Raw genomic sequence first — 15,375 nt, forward strand, 5'->3', positions numbered from 1 at the left:
AAGGTAATATGCATTTAGATATTCTCTCCTCACTGATTTGAAAATAGTTTACTATAACCATACAATTTTGGAAAGAGGCTATACTATGTGTATTCAGAGATGTTACTTAAGAGTGAAGACTAACATTCCAAGGGGTAAATTAGAACAATACAGTAAATATCACTAACACAAGTAAATTCACAAGATCAAATATCTGTTGTATAATTATTGCTAAGTCTACCCTGCATTTTTCTATTGGCTATGTATCAATAACTCTGCTCATCACAACRTTTAGATTTTTAGGCTAACACAAAGGAAGACTTCATAGAAAGTTTTACACAAATTTACTATTGTTGTAACACTAATAATCTATAACTTGAATGCACTCAGACCTGTAGCAGGCTGTTGCTGCTGAGTAAGTGTTGCAGCCATCGCAACGGCTGCTGCATTTGGTATGTTGCTGAAGGGGATCGGTCCACTGGTAGCACGTGGCGCGCTCTGCCACTTCTTAGCTTCTGTTCGTCTTGCCTCAAACACATCCATGGCATCTCCCAGAAAGGTTTTCCTGTAGCCAAGGTATTGGTCTTTGAGCATCTGAAGGGGGTGGGGGAAGCCATTTTAGTTCAGTGTATTTGACATAAAGCCTTAACTTAGACACCAAGTTATTTATAACATTTCCTTAAAAACCCTCCAAGCATCTACTCGTGTAATGAGCTGGAGAGAACTCTTTTGCATCAACTATGGTCAGAAGAGGTTCTTTATTTAAATTCTACAGTGTGATCAAACTTAATAGTAACATGCCAAAAATATCAAAATCTTTCAAAAGTGGTATAAATCAGCACAGTTACACTTATGTCAATGGAGTAGCTAAGCAGCAAAATACAGTCACATAACTAGCTTATTACATAAGCTAGTATTTCATCAGCTGGAAACATACTCTTCAGTGCTACCATTTCTGCATACAGTCTTCTCTTACTTCCTCACCCTTCTTCTATGTTTCTTTCCTTCTTCTCTTTCACATTTCTTTCTTAGAATCGCTATCAAATGGCCTAAATCTGATCCCCTTCACTTACTTCTTCCCCTTCCCACCCAAAACCCCACCCTTTGTGACAAGAGCTGACTTGGCCTTTTCATCATGATTCTTCTCCATCTCTGTCAAAGGTGAGGGAATTATGAATATCTTAGATAACATTAAATAAAGAAATTTATCCCTGTTAAGAACCAACAGAATGACTTCCATCTTCTAACACAGAACTTTTAAATGTAATGTATTTGTTTAGGAAAGACAGAAGATCAGTAGATTAAATTGAATTTTATGGAGAAACACTATTTCTTGTCTTCCAGGCTAAGGACATGCTTGTTTGAGAAGATGAGCACATTTAATTCCTGTCCAAAAATTCTGACTTGGGATGTGAATGGCTGTAAGCCTAAGTGTATCAGAAAGGCATAGAAAGAATGATTCCAGTATCATATCAGGAGTGCTGTCTCTGGACAGTAAAGACATTTTCAGAACTTGGATGAGACTTAACATGATGCCATACTGACTGCAATAGGAGCCAGCAAGTGCCATAAGACATTGTCCAGCAGTTCTTAAGGCTAATTTACACAGAATGATTTAACAAAATTCTGTATCAGAACTGTGCCTAAGCACATTTCATTCTTCACTGAACTTGTATATTGAATGTATCTGTATATTCATGTGATACAAATACATTTATAAACTAACTAGGCTATCAGCCAGCACAAAGATGTCTCAGCCTATTATTTTTCTGTAACTTCAGACCTTTGAATCAAACTGTATGTGCAAACCAGAAAACCTAGTTCAGACAGAGGAATGAGTTATGGTCAACAGCTCTGCCTTCACAAGTCATATCACAACCATCAGAACACAGCTACAGAACACAGCAGGTTCAAAACTGCACTGTCTCCTAGCACTTAACAGTTGATAAACTAAAACTAAATGCAGATCCACTTAAAGAGTACACATTTCCTTCTGTTTTTTAAATTTTTAGCTGTAATTGTACCTTCCAAAATACTAGTCTTCATGTTCCCTGGATTAAATCTAAAAACAAAAAAATCCACCCCCCCAAGAACACCCTCCAAAACCCTATCTCCTAATTTCAAGCAACACAATATTTAGCCTGAAGTAAGGGCTTTCATCTTCAGTCATATTGACAAGGTACCGAAGATGATATAGCTCATGCTTGCCTACTAAGCCAGCTCTTCACATTGAAGAATAACAAAAAGTATCACCACAGAGACCACAGCACAAGTCAGTCACTGATCTCAGGAGTGAAGAACCCAGCACACATCCTTTCTGCGGAAACTACAGAGGAGCTAACATGTCCAATACCTGGTACCAAAAACGAGTTAACTAAAAGCAGCACAAACATCTGATGAATGAATACAAAGCCAGTCAATACAAGGTCAACCATGGAAGAGAGAGGAAGGAGAGAGAAAAAAAAAAAAGGCAAACAGACAAAAAACAACCAAAAACACCCCCTTTGAGCTGTAATCCAGTGAACATCCATGCTGACCGAAGCACTGAAGCCTGAAAAATCTAGTTCTTACAACAGCCTCAGCTTTCTTCAGTTTTATCCAGGAAAAATAAAGTTTTGGATCTCTAGAGAAAGTGGCACTACTGAAAAGAAGATTCTTCAGAAGAGAAGCAAACAGAAGTTTCACCAGAGCTCTTCCCATTAACAAAGCCACTTAAGCTCAGACAGCAAAAACAATCCCAAACACTTATGCTTTCTCCAAGGTTTTTCCTTATCAAGAAGGGTACTGATCCCAAGAAAAATTAAGGCTTGTAGAAGGCATTTCTCCAGTATGTCTAGAAGCGGAACGAGAAGCTTAAGCTGGAGACAGAAGTTCTGCTTCATTCCATGGAGTCCATGACAGAAAAACAAGTTGAACCTGGCTCCTCTGAAGCTTTGCTATATTAGCATTTTTTTAATAGTCATTTTTCATATACATATGACTTTCCATGAAAATTGGGGTGAAAAAGAGTCGGAATACAATGTTCACCAAAATTATTTGGTATGTTAAAAATCTTACATGTGAGTATCTACTTTTTTCTGCTACCTATTTGAGTAAGAGTAGATTTAGATCATCTTTGCTTGAAATCACAAGACAAAGCAGGCAAAGAACAAAGTATAAAAGCATCAGCTCAAAGACAGAAATTAAAAAGGAAAGGAATTACATGAAAAAAAAAAAAAAAACAAAACATTATGCAACCTTAATGGCTATGGTCATTGTTGCCACCATCACTCTAAGTAGAGAATTCAAATCAGACCACTTCAGCTGAACRAAAGTAACTTTATCTGAGCACTTCTCTGGGACAGTTGCTTGGGAATGTTTAAAAGCAACAGTTTCACAAGAAAAGAGAACACCTGAAGACAATATTTTTTCAACAAATGCTGTTTTTTAGTTATTAACACATCAAGACAACATACCTTTACATTTTCATGTATTGATTGAAGTTGGGCAGCTAAAGCTACAAACGTTTGATAGATTTTCTGCATAGCCATAGACAAATCTGTAAGAGGCATATAAAATATTGGTAAATGACAATCTTATTGCCAGGGGAAAAAAACAAACAGAAAGCCACCCTCTCACCCACCCCAGCAACTGTAACAAGAGGAAAAAAGTTTGATAAAACCCACAAACTCATATAGCAGAAAGCACAAAAAATGCATGTGAATAAATTAATGTCTATGAAAAATACAGAATAGGAGAGTAATCGGGCAATACAAGAACAGTTTTCCAGCAATGCAGGACCACTTTTTTCAATACTACTTCTCAGGGCTTTAAGCTTGTTTTGTAAACTACTGTTCCGCTCCCTCTCCCCTCCTCTCTCTCTCTCTTTTTTTTTTAATATATATGATATTCCCCCCCCCAATGAGTCTGTCATTTAGACAAACTAAAAGAAATTTAACTTAATTTTACCCAAGTTTTCATTACACAGGAACATTTTACCTCATTGGTTATAATATAAACACAGTTAGATCAGATTTTCTTGAATTTGTATATACTTTTCCAGTTAATGCACAGTTTTTCTGAGTTAATGCACAATTAAGTGTTCAGCTGATCTTGCCAAAGAGATAACAGTAATACAGAAGTTTTACTTACATTTTTAAGACATGATTAAGACTCACAGGACCCCTTTTATGCTAGTTCTACCCACAAACATATTGTGCTCATTAAACAGAGAGCGACACAATGGGGAGCCTTGTTACCTAATGAAGTCTTAGATGTAGGGTATCTTACTTCCCATACAGTTATGGGAGTGTTTTCAATGCACCCACCTAATGCAAAACCTCACAATTAAAGGGGAATATCTCAAAGGTTTTGGCAAAATGAGGCAGCTGCTGACAAGCAAACAAAAACCCTCAGCTTTTTCTGAAAGAAACACTGAAGCAATGCACCTAAACGGAAGACAGATAAGTGATGAAGTGGTCTTTCACTGTGGTAAGACCAGTTCCTGCACATCCTCTGAAAGAGGCTTAGCCACTAAGTAGTCATCAAGTCCTTAAAGATCTACAGGTCTATCGATGGTTCTTGAACTGAAGAGGCCTGCCCCTTCAAAGGAAAAATTCTCCGTTATATTTTGCATTTCTTTTGGAAAGAGAAAAGTTGGGGAAGAAGAAATCTGCAGAGATGTGAGGCCAGCGGTATCTACCAATGCTTAGGCTACAAGCTCCAAGAGTCTGGAAACAATTTATTAAAACCGAATACTAGACTTCAAAATTCTCATGACATTCTGGGTCACAATTTTTTGGTTCTTCCTATATGGTAAAGGAATAGCAGCCACATCTACAAAACAGTGCTGACTAGATCATTTGCCCACAGTCTCAACATGCTAGCACAGCAGATTGCACCTTGCCACATATGCAAGGAATCTTTAGAGTATAGCAGATACTGCTGAAAAACCTGAGGAAAATCCCTGAGGACATCACTCTGATACTCTGAAAAGGCAGAATCCCATGGAAAGGAGAGTTGGGATGCAGCAGATCTTTCTTGCTGGAAGCTAGGTCTAAAGAGTTCTCTTGTCTTTGACGTATGAGGTGCAGAGTCTAAGCACCATCCTGTGGTGGTGAGATATTCAAATACCATTCACCACAGAAACATATGCACTTGATATCACTGTTTACAGAGGGACCTATACCTAAAACAGTCAAAAAGATAAGAGTTCCTATGTTCATAGGAATAACATGAAGCCAGAGGCTACTGTYTAGAGATCCAGTAATTCTTCCAAGATTGAATGACATGGCAGCACACAAGACTGAATGGAATCAGTCAGAGCTAAAGGCAAAGCTAATAGGCTCAGAACTAGAGACAAGGCCCTATTTTGAACTGGAGCAGGCAGAGCAGTTACCAGTACTTGTTTAGTCAAGCAAGTCTGATGTCTGGCATCTTCTCATAATAGCTAGATCCTGAAGGAAGGAAGATGGACACAGTGGATATCAATGCTCTCACTTTCAGGCTTTGTTGGGATCATCCATCCAGCTCGGAGATTTAAAGAAGAGAGATCACAAACACCTTTCTCAAAAAAGCAGTTTTCATCCCTGTGCTTGCCATTTTGACAAGAGTCTTCTGAAAGGAACATTATATCCCAGAGCCAAACCTACTGCATAAGTTTACTTTTCAGAGTAAATCTAGATTTTCATCTCATACTCCTGAAAATGAAAAAGCTTGCAGATAGCACTTTCACAGGGAAACAAAACTGATCTACAACAGTGAAGACACTTTGATATCTTCCATGGATAAGCAATTCTGTTGCACAAAGACCTCATTTTAAAATAGGAGGTGGCAGGTGAAGTTGTGTTAGTGGAAGGGGATGGGAGAAGCAAGGAAGGTAAGAAAAAGACAGAACAAGACAAAAAAATCCCTAAGATTCTCACTGTTATGTTAACCACGAAGTGAAGGCCATAAGAGTCCCCTATGACTTACATACGTAATGCAGAAAATTAGACAAAGACAAGAGAAAAAAAATGACTAGAAACAGAACAGAATCAATGGACGAAGCAATCTTGAGCCAAGTCAATGAAAAACTGAAGAGTAGGAAGCTTGCCCTGATGTTTATGAGCTCATCAGGAACATAAAGGAGCAAAAAGTAGATGGACTGCATAGACACTGCTAGAAGAGAGCCCAAAACTTGAGTTCAAGTGGTCGCAAATCACATCTCAGGGGTACCTCCTGCTCCCTAAGAGCCCCAAATTCCCATTCCCAGCCTCTATGCAAGTGTCAGCTAAATCTAGAGAAGGCTCAGAGACCAATCTTGCACAAGACCTTAAAGTGAGACAGAACAAACAAGTGCAAAACATACCATGCTTCTTGGTATTTCCTATTTTTCAGCAGTTCAGATGTTGTGATTTCTACTCATAGGCACCCAACATCTTTCTGGTATCAAAGTTTCTATATAACACAAACCAGGCTTACAAGTTGTACCTCAGGAAGTGGATCCAACTTAAAAATCGAGAACCTTTCTGAATTGAAGGCTAAAACTCCAAATCTTGATATTGAGCAACTGCAGTATTTATCTGAACACTTATTTCTGTACATTAAATAAGGAATGCTAGCAGTAATTAAAGAAGGAAGTATTTGCAAAGTTTTTCCTATAGGTATGAAGTTTCTTAATTTTTGTGCAAGAAGCATTAAAATTGGAATGTTACCTTGTGGAGTTATGTGTGAATTGTTTGCTTGAGTAGCAAGATGATTTTCCAGCTCTTCTATTTGTTGCCTGTACTGTTGCAGCTGTACTTCAAACTGCTCGACCAAGATTCTGAAGTAGCTAGATGAGTAAAACAATCAGATCACATGATTAAACTTTGCTAATTTGACATTTGTTTTTAATAGCTATTGTAGATTTGAGAATAATTACATTACTTGCAGCAGGTATGTGTTTTATGACATTCTCCTTCCACTAATAGAAGGAGAGCAAGGATTGTATTTCCCATGTCTATGGTGAAATACTGAGTGCCAAGATAAACTAAATGTAGAAATAAAAACATTGTTTCCATGAAGCATTCAGTACACATTTCGCAAAAAGCGGAAAAAAGTCAACTTAAGCTATATTATTGACTACTCTTACAAATAACAGTAACTTACTCTGCTGGGGCTGTATTTTCATGCTGAAGACCAGGAGGAGTTTTCTGTGTTCTTAGCGCTATTTCTGCATTCTTCAGCTCCTAAATAAGTAAGGAAAATTAATAAAAAGATAAGGTTCTGTTCAAAAAAAATAGCTACGTTATAGTTCACTCATGTACAGTTTTTTCTTCAAATACTTAAAATTATGATAAAATCTGACCAGAAATTCTTCAAAGAATAGATTGCCAGAGGGTTGGAGAACTATAAATGCAACAGAAATTTGGAGAAGGAACAAACAACCTTTTAACTTGAAAGCATGCTGAGCTCTAAGAAATTTAGGAAGCATTGTACTAAACAGCTACAGCTAAGATTTAGTTTCTAACATATTTCAGAAATCCCGATATAATTATTGAAGATGGGGGGTGGGGAAGGAGTAGAGTCAAGCGCAAGGATGTAATGCATCTAAAAAGGGAATATATAGGGAAAAAAACCAAGATTTTGCATTTTGCTTTAATAAAAACATTTACTATTCCATAAAATGCTTTTTCAATAGAATCTTCCTCATGATCTTTTTCAGGCACATAAATTCCTAATGGTAGAGTCTTTGGAAAGTGTTGAACGGAAGTGTCTCAATGTCTCATTCTGATTATTCTCAACTGCATTGTTTATGGAAATATGAGAATTCCACCAATACATTTTTCCTTAAGAAAACAGTTTCCAAGGCACAACTAAAAAGTATTTCCTTTTGGTACCACAATATATATGGGGGGGGGGGGGGAGGAGGAAACAGGGGACCAACATTTTTACCTTAGAATAAAATACGCTTATTTGTTTGCAAAGCAAGTAGTCTGCACATGCCGAAAAAGATGAAGCAGTATGGATCTTAACTTGAGAAGGCACCTTAATCATAACCTGAGCTCAAACTGGTACACAGGTACTTACACAGGTAAGATGCAGATTGATGGGGAGAGTTCTGATTCATGTCCACTAAAAATATACTAGCAATCATTAAAGACATTACAGTCCCTAAAATTTTGCTGTTTCTTAAAAATTATCAGAAGGAAACATGTACTTGCAGCACCTCAGTAGCATGTTATTACAGACAAGCCTCTGCTGAATATGTAACTGGAACTGAACTAAAGCAGGCACACATTCCCCTCTGTTGCCTTTGCTGCAGAAAAGCACTTTTCTGAACGATGGTCACCTAACTGCTGTTGTACTTATCTGACAACACAAACGTCAGATTTCAGTCAGTCTCCCAGGATTCAACTTTTCATTTTACAACTGTTTTTGTCAAGATACAGTTGAGTTTCCATTTGTTAACTTGACTATTTATCCTAGATGAAATAACACACACAAACTTGAGTTAAGAGAATTTACATTCAAATATACCTGTGCAGTTTCCATTTTCAGCTTGTCAATATTAAGAGTGTTTCTCTGTAATCCACTGGCAACTACAGACAGAAGTTGTTTCAAAGCTTTAATATCTTCCTGTACTTTAAGCATTGCTTTAGAGGACATTCTACTAATTTCTTCTTGGACTTGTTTTTGTTCTTTCACAAATTTCCTGAGGAAGGGAGGAAGAAAAAAGAAAAAAAGAAAAGAGAGAGAGAGAATATATATTGTGTTACTGGAAGCACCCAACTGCTTATAACTTGGGTATATTATTTAAATAGGGATGAAATCAATCTTTCCAAAATCAAATATTGAATTTTAAAGTTACTGTACACCATAGTATTATAACTCCTAGCATGCTAATAGTCAAAAACAGAAACAGCAACTTCAATATCAATTGTTTAAGTGTTATGCTGTCCCCGACAAACTAAGCTTATATCCTCATTTATTAAGTATCTAAATGTGATTACCACTTTGAACTCACAAATACAGTGACAAACAGCTTCTTTGACTAGTCTAAAGTCTGCCTCCTTCCTACCCGAGGGAAGGCTGCTCTGCAGTTCTTTATTCCATGAGATCCACAGTGCATATGGAAAGGTCCAATACTCACTATGCATTCACAACAGGCTTAATACTCCTAGGGAGAGCTGGACCAACTTCTAGGAGCCTATTTATTAGGCATGCACATTTCTGTAAGTGTGTAGAAAAGGGGGGCTGAAAAAGACCACAGCCTATGACAAGTAGCTTCAGCTACCAGAACTATCCATCTGCTTTGATCCCAGGTTAACATGTCAAGAGACTTTGGGCTGGGTAAGCTATCCTGCATGCAGCCTGGAGCATGGTGTTTTTGCTACAGAACATTAAGAGTATACACTACTTTGGCTATTCAACTGTTTAAAAGAACAAAACAAAAAACAAACAAACAACCCTCCCCACCCCCCACCCCCCCGCAAGCAAATCCCTACAACCCTAAAACACTACTTACTGTAGATTTTCTACATCTTGACAGATTACTGGAGGTAGATTTTCATCCTTTAATGCTTTACTATCTCTACAAAGAGACAATGTATGTTACATGGTGCTTTAATACTGCCAAACATTTTCACATGATTTCTAAACAAAATTAAAACTTTCAAGGGCTCAGTAAATTTGCACCTGTTATATGCACGTTGCAACTAGTAATAATTTGGATTAATGCATACAATCAATAGAGACTATATTTCAGTCTTTAATCTTGTGTAAGCACTGTATGCATTTTGCTGAAAAGATTTTTCCACAGACTGCATAAGTCTATAGCAGAAACCAGATAAGCTGTAGGTATATTTGATGGGAAAACTGCAACTGATGTTTAAAATGATGAACCACCATCACTAAATTGTTCATATTACAGATGCTGTTTATTTACATTTATGCTTTTTTCAAGAGCAGTGTAGTAAAAAAAAGCCAATATATTAAGTATAGCTGTTTTCTGTTAACCCAGAGAATGCAAAGAAAATCTTAATACTTACTCTGGTCGTGTTCCTGTTTTGTCATCTAGAAAATCAAAATTGTAGGTCAGAAATAAAACTTTGAAGAACTAGCAAAAAACAACAACAACAACAACAACACAAAAACAAAAAACTCACACCAACCTTAATGAGATTTTTAGGGAAGAACTAAAGACTGCTATCCGCTCGATTTCATAAGAGGAAGACACTATACTAACCATAAAAGAAAGGTTTTAATTTACTCTCACAGATAAGCATCCTTTCAAGAACAATAGTTCATCAGTTAAGGTGATAACATCTGGCACACAAATTAATGCTAAACATCTTATATATTGTGTTGACTTGTGTAGTGACACGAACAACTGCAATTGTGTAAGAAATCTGTCCTCTCTTATGCAACCACAAGCAAATCACTTAGACCCTATACCCAGGAAACAACTCAAGGGTCTAAATTCAGCAACAACACACTATCTCCTTCTCTTAAATATAAGGGTAATGAAGGTTTGGTGAAGAGACTTCCCAGGAGCTCTGCTATTCCATATGCCCAATAATAAGTAGTAATACCTTCAGTTCTGTCAAACCTTGCTTAGCCACCACTTATGCACTACATCTGTGGATCTAGCACCCAAGATGCCGAATGCCTTTCTTGATAAACAAAATGGAGTTTGACACAATATTATACACAACAGCAAGCCATGACTATTTTTAGTCAGGGTCAGTAATCACATGTTGCAACTTTTACACATCCATCTACAAGGAAAAACACTCACTTAGAAAGACCAAGACCTGGTCTGAATCTTCTTCAGTTAGATGTGATTCAGATCCTCACTTCTCTCTCAATGCCACCAGGCTAGACAGCAGGCTAAGACAGTACCTCTCTCCATTCCTGATTCATTTGGACCTCTATAAAGCCAATGCTAGTGCCACAAACAGTTTAAGCTGCACAAGCCAGTGCTTCTACTGAGACAAGATACTTTTAGAAGTGACATCAGCTTAAGTTGTCCACAGAACTAAATGCAAATTTGTGCTGCCAGAGAAAGAACAAGGAGAGTGATTCTGTCACCCAGTACTAGGGCATGTAGAAAATTTAAGCTGAGTCTCATGACCACTCCCTATTCCTTTTGGAGGGAAAAAAAACAGCAACAAGAAAAAAAAAAAAACACACAAACCGCACAACCCCACACTCTGGGGGAAAAAAAAAAGAGTGAAGGGTAAAGACCAGAATTTAGGACTCCTCTCTCAGCCAATAACTTAAAAATTAGGCAGAAAACCAAATTTACTTTGCTTTCTCTCTCTAGCCATTCAACTTTTGGTTTTTTTTGCTGTTCATCTGAACAATATCCACAAAAAGAGACACGGGTCTGAAATCAGATCCTGCTACTTTCTGGGCAAGTGCTCTAGTTCCTATGCTAATGCACGAGGAAAATAAAATATGGCTGCAATAAAATAAGTTAAGAAAATATTAGGCAGTCTTCTACCTCTAGAAGGAAAAGTTTTTATAACCAAAAGGGAGCACAAAGTTGCTGGTCCCCACCTGACCTACTACTCCTAGGGCCATAATTTCATAAGCACTTTTTCGATAGCAGTGTCAGCTTATGCCACCTCTCCTTCCTTTTCTTCAGGAAAGGAAGAAAAAAGGCAAAAACAAAAACCAAAACACACAACCATAAGACAACCCTCCCACCCCCAAACCTCTACACAGTTCCCTGTATAGTGGTACAAACATTTGTACTGACAACTGAAATAATAGTGCAGAGGCAGAAATATGTCAGACTGCTTAAATCAGCACTATCAATTACAAGAACCATTCCCGAGTTAAACTCTAAAGAGGAGTGTAAATTCAGAAACAGCATTTTCCACTGGTTAGCTTAAGAATCTCTTTGCTTATCATCCTGACCATAAGCCCATGGTCCTAGGCACTAAATACCACTATGCAATATATAGGGAATTCGATACTTAACTCATCTGGGATTCCACCCTAAGAGCTGGGCAAAACAATGCTGAGATATGCCAGACCAGAGTGGACTGAGCCTGCGGTCCTCTGGGCCTAACTCTAGGATACTTGTATATTATGAAAATCTTGTGAAATAACAGCAAGACACTGTAGTATTATAGTAACAAGAAACCACATGAGAACCTAGGAGTCAGAACTTTTTCCAGCATTCCCAGTCTCAGAACTCTCCCCTAAAAAAGCACCCTCCCCGCTCCCCCAAACAGGTAGAGTACTCCAGTTTGGACAGTCAATACTCCATCTCTCCTACAGATATGAGGAACTACATTTCCACAACTCATGTTACTCCACAAAGACTGTTTCATGGAGTCCTTCTATTTTAGCTATTGGAATACCTAATCTCAAATTTGTCTTCCAAATGAAATCAAGAGATTAACAGTATTGATTCCCCAGAGAAAATGCACTGTATTTATTTTAAAACCAGTTTTAGTTAATATTACTCTAGAAGTAAAAAACAAAACAAACCTAAGGCAAGGGGAAAAACATCTATATCTCAATGCTCAATATTGTCCTATTTAAGTACTCCAAAGCTACCATGGAGGTAGATTTTTAATAATTGGTTTTACCAGCCTGCTAGAATGTATCTGATAGTACTGTGCTCCACCAGAAATACAACTTTGAGAAGTAACAGGTAGAAATGAGAAAATTTTATTATGCGGGTTTCACACACACACACAAAAAAAGCCAAACCAAAAAACAAAAGAAACCAAGACAAATTTAAGATTCATTACAACTGAAGTACTTGTTTTGTAACAAGTACTGGCTGCAATTGCAACATTCTTACATATAGCTCTGCTCCCCCCTCTAGTGGCTATTTGACACATAGCTGTTTGAAGAGCAGGGGTCAGAAATGCCATGCTAGATTTCCAATCTGATACTTGTTAAGAATAAGTAACACACACACGTGAATATATATATATATATATTTAAAAATATATATATATTAAAATATATATTAAAAACGTTGCATTTTCAACCAAAATCTTATTCTTCTATGCAAGTATAGTATCTGAGAATTAAATTAATTGAAGTGCTTTGTAAGAGGAAAAAATAGATGTTAAAATTGTTAGTTTTAATTCCACATTCCTAACAAAACTAAGTAGTGCCTTCGCTATAGTGCTGATAGTTTCTCCAGTAAAAGTTACAGAATGCCATATCAGTTATACACATTTTAAAAAGGAACTTACTCTTTTTGTCTGAAGAGCTACTAAAATCAATGCCACCAAGACCTTCATTAACAGTAGTTGAAGGAGCTGCAGTTGTCCCCAGAGTCAAACTCAAAGCATTCTGCCCAAGTCCTACAGTACACCCCAAAAGAACTTCAGTATTTAAAATACATTGTAATCATCAGCATTTTAAACTAAAAGCACAGATTATCTTGCTTGCAATTGCAGTGCCTATTTACCACATTTGGATTAAAAATATCTGCAAAATAGTCAGAAAAAATAGATGTTAAGTTTCATACAACAGTACACAATTGTTTTATACAATTTCCTCATATAACTAGATAGCTAAACTACAGAGCTAACTACCTTAGCAGCAGCATCTTAAAAAGCATCTGTCTGTTTCATTTAGAGCTTAACAGCAGTGTGTTACCAGCACTACAACACAGAGAAACAAATCAGTTTTTCCACTAGAGCTGGAAGAAATAAAACCAGTTAATACCTGAAACGACAATACTGAAAGTTAGAGATCCTATTCAGACCAAACCCCACCAAAATAAGGAGCTTACAACTTCTCCAGAGAGCAAACACACCTTAGTTAAAGGAGATACTTGTATAACATTGCCATAATTGACTTGAGGAAATTGTTTGATAGTAAATGCGAGGGGGCAATGACAGAGATTTCCCAGTGTTTCCATTAAAAATTTGTAAAATACAAGTCAATCTGAGAATGAGAAAGAAACCAATGACTTCAGTTTTTGTTTTCATTGTTTATGAATAGTAATACTGCTCCCAACAGCAACACTTAAAAATTACACTTTCATAGGGAAGCGTTAAGGTTTATATAAACTAAATCTTATATTAAGATTTTATACAAGCACATATTACATTTCAACTTTTTGAGAAAGAAGCAGGAAAAAATTAAAATAACCTTTACCTGTTGCTGCTGTGCTTGTATTCTGGAAAAGCGAACCTCCCAGACCAGCTAAGGCTCCTCCTAAGGAAAGGCCTGTGGAGGCAGTTGTGGTTGGAGCAGCTGTACCACCCAAATTTAGTGTAAAACCAGTAGTACCTGCAGAAAAGAGAAAGCAGTTTCATAGCAGATGCTATCATCTACAGGCAATCTGAATCAACTGATGAGAGGTGTGAATAGCATCTTTATCATAACTGGACAATAACGTCAACCATTACACTCTTTTCCTGCATATTTTCCAGACAAAATCACCAGAGACTGTCGAGTTATATACAATTTTATTCCATCATATTTCAGTCTTGATTAGCCTAAGTTTACCTGAAGCTCAAAATCTGGAGAGTCCTCTAGAATGCTAGAGGACCTAGAACTACCAGGCACAGAATTTATTCCACGGCATAACGGATCTAATAGATACTACCAACCTTTCATTTTTAAATACTGAATGGTTCATGTTAAACATTAAAACACTTCAGACAAGGAAGATGATACAAAAACATCTCACTGGCAGTCTGACTTCTGCTGGAATTAGTTATTTCAGTTTTTGGCAAGATAGGGAGGAATAGAGTAGAGAAGGACCATAGGCAGAAAGAGGGATGCAACATAAAGGGTTTACAGATCAAGCTCAAATGCAGACTCCTAAGGTTAAGAAAGAAACTCCAGTCTTAATGATTATCATGCATGGTACAGCTCAGCAGAGTTAAAATACAATGGCAGGTGTGTGAGAGTACTAGAACTACATTAGGAATCTCATTTACACTACAGATTAACCATTTCAGTCCATCTAAAACAGGTRGATATTTTTCAAACTTTTAACAGCAGAAGTGGGAAGCTTTCAACATCCAGTGGAGTTAAAAAGAACAACAACAACAAAAATGGTTTTACATGACCAGCCAGCTTTGCTACCATTTTCACAACACAGATTACATGTTACTTATATCACATGGTATACTGCCCTCTATACAAGTATAGATCTATTTGTATTAGGGTTCCCAAATTTAGAACTAAAGTCCAGTGAACCTTCTTAAAGTTCCTGCAGAGCATTGGTGACAACTTCTTGACACAGGTGGTGGAGGAGCCAACAAGGAGAGGTGTGCTGCTGGACCTCGTACTAACAAAGAAGGACTGGTGGAAGATGTGAAGGTCGGGGGCAGCCTTGGCTGCAGTGACCATGAGATGGTGGAGTTGAGGATCCTGCGAGGAGGAGGCAGGGCACTAAGTAGGATCGCAACCCTGGACTTCAGGAGAGCAAACTTTGGCCTCTTCAGGGACCTACTTGGA

The 15,375-nt window shown here is 37.4% G+C and overlaps 1 protein-coding gene across 7 annotated transcripts in view; it reads right to left on the reverse strand.

Moving 5' to 3' along the window:
• The window catches only part of NUP58 (nucleoporin 58), a 40,511-nt gene that overhangs the window by 15,636 nt on the left and 9,500 nt on the right, over positions 1 to 15,375 (reverse strand). For 6 of the 7 annotated variants that reach the window (XM_026065891.1, XM_026065888.1, XM_026065890.1 and 3 more), the window contains exons 5-13: positions 14,062 to 14,196; positions 13,149 to 13,259; positions 9,972 to 9,996; positions 9,449 to 9,514; positions 8,461 to 8,635; positions 7,090 to 7,169; positions 6,654 to 6,772; positions 3,435 to 3,517; positions 372 to 573 (exon numbers count right to left, since the gene is read on the reverse strand). In XM_026065891.1, coding sequence (XP_025921676.1) covers positions 372 to 573; positions 3,435 to 3,517; positions 6,654 to 6,772; positions 7,090 to 7,169; positions 8,461 to 8,635; positions 9,449 to 9,514; positions 9,972 to 9,996; positions 13,149 to 13,259; positions 14,062 to 14,196 — 996 coding nt within the window. The remainder of the gene's footprint in view (positions 1 to 371; positions 574 to 3,434; positions 3,518 to 6,653; positions 6,773 to 7,089; positions 7,170 to 8,460; positions 8,636 to 9,448; positions 9,515 to 9,971; positions 9,997 to 13,148; positions 13,260 to 14,061; positions 14,197 to 15,375) is intronic. The other variant, XM_026065892.1, reaches the window with a different exon arrangement.

Source organism: Apteryx rowi, unplaced genomic scaffold, assembly GCF_003343035.1.
Source record: "Apteryx rowi isolate R43461 unplaced genomic scaffold, aptRow1 scaffold_233, whole genome shotgun sequence".
Classification (NCBI taxonomy): domain Eukaryota; kingdom Metazoa; phylum Chordata; class Aves; order Apterygiformes; family Apterygidae; genus Apteryx; species Apteryx rowi.